This window comes from Protomyctophum parallelum (genome assembly GCF_964188405.1).
Source record: "Protomyctophum parallelum genome assembly, chromosome: 2".
Lineage (NCBI taxonomy): Eukaryota > Metazoa > Chordata > Actinopteri > Myctophiformes > Myctophidae > Protomyctophum > Protomyctophum parallelum.
The window spans coordinates 32,661,775-32,668,140 of NC_139699.1; the positions used below are offsets into that span (position 1 = coordinate 32,661,775).

Consider the following 6,366-nt stretch of genomic DNA (forward strand, 5'->3'; position numbering starts at 1 on the left):
CAAAGCTGCCTTTTGCTTCCTTGATCTTTTTAATGATGCCCGTGCCTTATCAGCAGCCCCCTGTGCTCTGTGAGTAGCCCTCTGTTGCTTTTTTAATTCTTTTCTCAAATCCTCCACTGTGGCGATTTGCTTCTGTAACTCTATTTTTAGAGTGGTGATTTCTCTTTGCTCATCAGGTTCTGCTCTGTCCTCGCTTGGAATTCCTGCTTCTGCTCTGTCGCTTGGAATTTCTATCTCCACTCTGTGATCGCTCACAGGTTCTTCTCTTTCAGCTGTCTGTCTGTCCTCTGTTTGAATTTCTCTCTCCACTCTGTGCTCCCTCACAGGTTCTTTTCTTTCAGCTGTCTGTCTGTCCTCTGTTGGAATTTCACTCTCTACTCTGTGCTCGCTTGGCATTTCTTCTTCTCTGTCCTTGCTAGGAATTCTCTCTCTTTCCTGTCTGTTCTGACTTTTCCTTCTAAGACTCTCAGCCCTTTCACATTCAATCCCTGAAATGGATACAATGGCACACAGTTAGGACACAAGACTTATGTCAGTATGAAATATTATTACTACAAATAGATGTTCCCATACAGGTGCTTCACAAAACATTAGAATATTGTGGAAAAGTTAATTTAATTTTTTCTATAAAAATAAATCATATATTCTAGATTAATTGCACATAAAGTGAAATATTAAAAACCTTTTCTTTCAAGTTAAGCATCTCAATAAAGTGACATTTCAATCACATCATATTGTGAAGGTCTGATACCAATAATAACCACTGGAGGACATTTATTTATTAAATTAAAGTGTGTGTGTGTGTGTGTGTGTGTGTGTGTGTGTGTGTGTGTGTGTGTGTGTGTGTGTGTGTGAGAGAGAAAGAATATGAAATCTTTTTATAGTTTCACAAGATAGTATTACTCAAAATGTTAATGTAACACATCTGTTTACAGTTACACCTTTATTTAATTCCTATTTATATTCAATATTTATTTGTACATATTTACATTGTTTTATCTTGATTGTCTCGTTTCACTTTTGCTTTGGCAATGTAAACGTATGTTTTCTCATGCCAGGTAATAAAGATAATTTGATTTGAATTGAATTGAGAGAAAACCTTTAGCTGAGAGAGATGCAGCAGGAGCCAGGGACGCCATATAAAATTGTGTTGCAGATTCAACTTTTTAATAGATTTCATAGATAGCTTGCCCACACCCCAGTCTGCCCACCGTTCCCTAGTGCCCACTCTGTTTGTGCCCTCCCTAGTGCCTTCATAGATTTGTTTGTATTTTTAGACACCCACTTAGTCGCAGCATGAGGCATTGTTTGGGAACTTGTAGACCTGCTATTTTAGATGCTAGGGTTTTAACACATTTTCTTTGTTTTGCAGTACGATCGATGGGACTGAAACCCTGGCTACCTGCCTCTCCAAGACCCATGTACTGCTGAGAGGAAGAAGTTTGTGTTGGATTTTACAAAGGCTCTGGCCCCCAAGCTGGCCCCTGGCTATCTGGCTGGTAGGCAGGCTGACTGCCTGGCTGGCTGGCTGACTGACTGACTGAGGGCTGGCTGGCTAATGGACTGACTGGCTGACTGGCTAACGGACTGGCTGACTGACTGACTGGCTGGCTGTTTGGCTGGCTGGCTGACGGACTGGCTGGCTGGCTAATGGACTGACTGGCTAACGGACTGGCTGGCTGACTGGCGGAAAGCCACTGGCTGGCTGGCTGGCTTGTATGTTCATGTTGAACCCATTGTAATTTAATTTCACATTTGTTATTTTAATTGTACTAAAGAATGTTCATTAGTTAATGAGTTAATTATTATTGAATAAAAATGGATGAAGTCGAAGATTTGACTAATGGATCTTAATTACTTTGTTGTGGTACTTTAAGGTTTATTTAGCATAAGGTTTATTTAGCATATTTAGAGTTATTTTTGCTCTAAACACATTGATTATAGTCCTGGATAACTGTCTAAAACCTTAAAATAAAAATAAAACACAGATTTTCCTCCGGAGTCACCGCAGAAAAAAAACCTGCAGATTCCGTTTGGCCTTACTTAATACCTCCATGCCATGCCCCATTGATGAAATAATTTGTTTAAAATTATCCCAGACCGCATATCGAGGGCATAAATTAACATACTTTTCAGATGGTCGACATTTCTGTATTATAAATGTTTTTTGATTTTCATGAGCTGTATGCCACAATCATCAAGATTAAAACAAAAAGTTTTAAATATTTCAACTTTATGCACATTGAATCTAGAATATATGAAAGTTTCACTTTTTGAATTATATTATGGAAGAAAATTAACTTTTCCACATCACATTTTTTGAGAAGCACCTGTATACCTACCTACAGTATATTACCTTTTGTGTAACTGTGCTCCCTAACAATTAAGTTCTGTTCAGGTGCTGTTCGAAGTGCAGGTGGCTTCCGTCGTTTAATTGCTGCACGATGTGCAAATATACTCGGTACTGCATCGTCCCTTAGCCTTTTCTTGCCCTTTTTATTTACAAACTGATCTGCCTCAAAGTGTGCCTGTAGAGTAACGGTTGTTTCTTTTTAGATACACAAAGCTACACAAACACTACACATCAACATTATTACAGTGTCTTTACATTACCTCACATAGCTTTCTCTTGTTGACATTCTCTGGCATGGTCATACCCATCCGGCTCACACTGACCAACCACCTCTTCCTCCTTTCAGGTTCAACTGGGAAGCCGTAAAGTTTCGCCCCTTTCTCAGACCGGCTTTTGCAGCCGACTGCCTCACAGCCAACCATATTGCAGCAGCAACTGTCCACAAGGAAAGAAAGAGCAGAGCCCAATCATTGACTGTATTAGAATGTAAAGGCTCAATTATATGGTCAATCAATATGTTCATTGCTTCTTTATGTCCACATTTAGAAGAGAAACTGTAAAATAAATAATGTTATACTAAAATGATGCTATAAGGCTTATACTAGTATAACCCATTTAGGCCTGACCTACCTAAAAATGTTTAAAATAATCTTCTAAATCCAGATTTTTCAAAAATAGCAGACCTACAAGCTTGTAGCACGCCACCCGGTGGCGCGCTATATACTTGTAGATCTGCTATTTTTCTATAGCTAAATTATAACATGTTTAAAACACCAAAAGGGGTTCCCGCCCAAAATGGGTTAATTCTCGATTCTCTTGTAAACCAATTAGTCCTACATCAGGGATGATCAAATCTAAGATCTAAATAACCCAATCCCCCCCCCAAACCTCCTTAGGATCTATGTGTTGGAAATTGTGGAAGATGTTATGTAGTACATCATGGTCACTGAACATGTTCAAGTCTAAAAAGGTGTCAATATTCTTTCCTTCAAGACAAAAATGGTTTTATAGAATAGGTTGGGAATCCTTCTCGTGGATGCTCACTTTAACACGTAGGCTGCAGAGATGTGCAACAGGTACAGGCAGATGTACTGCAGCTGTCGAGGAATCTCCTCCTGGAAAACAAAGTCTGTGTTTATAGGCATTGTCTTGCTTTGCAATATCTGAATGCTCCTTTTTTTCCTCTCTCACTTACAATCTGAAACTCACACATACAGTATAGTATATGAACAGCTAAACCAGTAAACAGCCCAAAAAAAACATTCCCATGGCCTACTGACCTTGCGTACTTTCTGGAAGTAGAGCTCTGGCAAGGCATGGAGCCAGTAAGCCAGCTGAGTGAGGTAGAAGAACTTCACCTGAAATCTACAGGAGAGGGTGGGAGCACTTTAGAATAACATCCAATAGCAATATGGTAGGGGTCAGGGTTTTATTTGTTAAATAAACAAAGTAAAAGAACTACAACATGCAGTGCAGAGTCACCATTTATTTGGAGGAATAACATTGATTGATTGATCGAAGTATTTATTAACAGTTTGCAGAATGGTAATTTGCCGAATTACAACAGGGTCCACCATTTTCAATTCAGCAGAACATTTAGAGACGTACAAATATACACTTCTATAAAAGAACAGTAAGGAGGTAAAAAGGGAAAGGAAACATATACAGTAAGGGTAAGAGGACGGGGGGATTCCGATTTTACGGGCTCAAGTTTCCCCCCCGTAAAATCTGATCTGTAAGTGCAGACGGCTGCACTTACAGATTGCAGCCGTCTGTAAGTGCCCTTTGAGAGCGGTTTTGACGGAGTCAAGGGATTTGCATGTCTTAATGGCTATTGGTAGGGCATTCCACATTTTGGTGGCATAGCAGCGAAAATAATTTAGTCCCTCGTTTGTGCCGAATCTGGGTTGAACATGTTTTTGTCCCTCTGGTGTTGTGGGTGTGAACTCTGTTGACATTAAGGAAGTATTTAGACAGCTACATGGGTATCTTGGTGGTGTAGCGTGCTTGTTGGTCACTGAACACATTAAGTTCCAAAGTAATTTGTAATGATTACATTCAATCATCAAATAACAAATTATTACCCATTAGACACATGACACACATGACATTTTTATTCGATTACTTCATGGTGGTATGAAAGACTATTAAATAATGTTTTATACTTGATACAGAATTTACCATCTAAAAATACCAATCTAATGTTGATATTATAGTTACCTGAGGTGTACATGCGGGTAGTTCTCCCAAAGACTGCTACGATGAAGAATGTACCCTTCCTGTGGGGACAAACCATTATGAGACTTAGTTAAAGAAAAATCTTTCCACTCTTTATTATCTTTCTCCCTCTAACTAGTGTACACACAAATGCAGGCATCCCAACTGAAATAAGCCAATTAGCTATTCTATATAGTGTTGTACTTTTTCTCTGGAGGATCAAAATACCAAAAACAAAGCAGCTCAAACAAGTCATCTTACTGTTATGAGTATGTACAGGGTCCAAATGCTCGACACCAGGTGGAACACGCACAGCTGACCCGACTCATTGAACTTTGTGTTCTTGCTTTTGGACAGGTGGAGACGCCTGTCACCTTCTGCAAACCAAGACAATACAATACAAGGCAATGAATGGGTCACGTGATCTGAACAGGAGCCAGTGTCAGTGTAGAGTAACTGAAATCCCTTGACACAATAGACAATACACACTATTTATAGTCACTACCTGCATACACACTTCTGAGCAAAGGGTTTGTGTTTAGAGTTCATTATCCCATTATGTTAACTTATGTTGTAAATAAATCATGCTTAATTGAATGTATAATCTATGAGACCCGTGGAGGTTCTTTACAACAAACAGCATGGCAGAATGCAGTAAGTCAGGTCTTAACTTGAACTTATGACACATGGAAATAATATCTATAAGTGTTGTAGTAATAGTAGTAAACATAACACAATGACTGAGGGCCTTGGAGAAGTTGGCAATATAATATCAATGATTATATATATATATATAGTGACATTTGTCTTCCTGGTTTTCAATCACTCAAGCCCTGTTTTATCATTGTATCATTCAACTAGACTTGACATTCTGTATTAAAATTGGTGTTATGATTAAAATAAGAACGTTCGACATTATCGACTCGGCTACATTGACTGAATGAGTGAAAGGCAACAGCCCGGCTTTTAATGGTCTTAAATCCCTTTATTTTAGAGCGTTTTGTAGTTATAGTACAACATAAACATTACAGAGACTTTAGTTGTCACTGTACAATACTTTAAAACAGTTGTCATTTTGCATACATACCTAAAATTGCCGATATCCGCGGCGCTCTCGTTCAAAACAATGTACTTCAGCTCCAGGCTCTGTCCCTAATCGAGCTCCCAGTAAGAGCGCAGCTGTGCGCACGAGCGCTTCCGGGATCACGTGGCCGGGCTGTTCTGTGCCCCCTCACTAACAGAACTCTTCTATTATACGGCTCTGGTATTGCCGCCTCTGTCAGAGGCGCGCGACAGCCCCAAACACATAAACTTGAGCGACTTCGATCCGCCATAAAGTGCCACAGCAGCCCGCCGTGTGCGTGATGTGTGCAGAGATGAGCTCCTATCCAAGGATACGGCCATGCCGCCGTCCCTCCAACCCCCTCCCCCTAACCCGCCGTCCCCGATCCGTTTTGGAGAGTTACGACCCAAAGTCACAAAGTCATTGGCAGAGTCGCAATCTACGGCTCCCCTGACACCCTGCAGCCGTCACCCAGGAAACACAAGGTCAGTCGTTTCCTCCACATGAGTGGGCTGCATGCCGGAGAAATAGAAAGCGTGGAGTGAGTGTGTGTGTGTGTGTGTGTGTGTGTGTGTGTGTGTGACGTGTGTGTACGTCCATATTTCAGATTCTAGCTGTGTGTGTGTGTGTGTGTGTGTGTGTGTGTGTGTGTGTGTGTGTGTGTGTGTGTGTGTGTGTGTGTGTGTGTGTGTGTGTGTGTGTGTGTGTGTGTGTGTGTGCGTGCGTGCGCGCG

At 40.6% G+C, this 6,366-nt stretch overlaps 1 protein-coding gene across 1 annotated transcript; it reads right to left on the minus strand.

Moving 5' to 3' along the window:
* Positions 1–374: 374 nt before the first annotated feature.
* On the minus strand, positions 375–5,974 carry LOC310854596 (uncharacterized protein; the record flags this gene model as incomplete). Its single annotated transcript, XM_083759271.1, has 6 exons — positions 375–488; positions 2,614–2,788; positions 3,398–3,468; positions 3,634–3,718; positions 4,574–4,632; positions 5,969–5,974. The coding sequence occupies 6 exons, from the start codon at positions 5,972–5,974 to the stop codon at positions 375–377; spliced, it is 510 nt and encodes a 169-aa protein (XP_083615397.1).
* Positions 5,975–6,366: the final 392 nt, after the last annotated feature.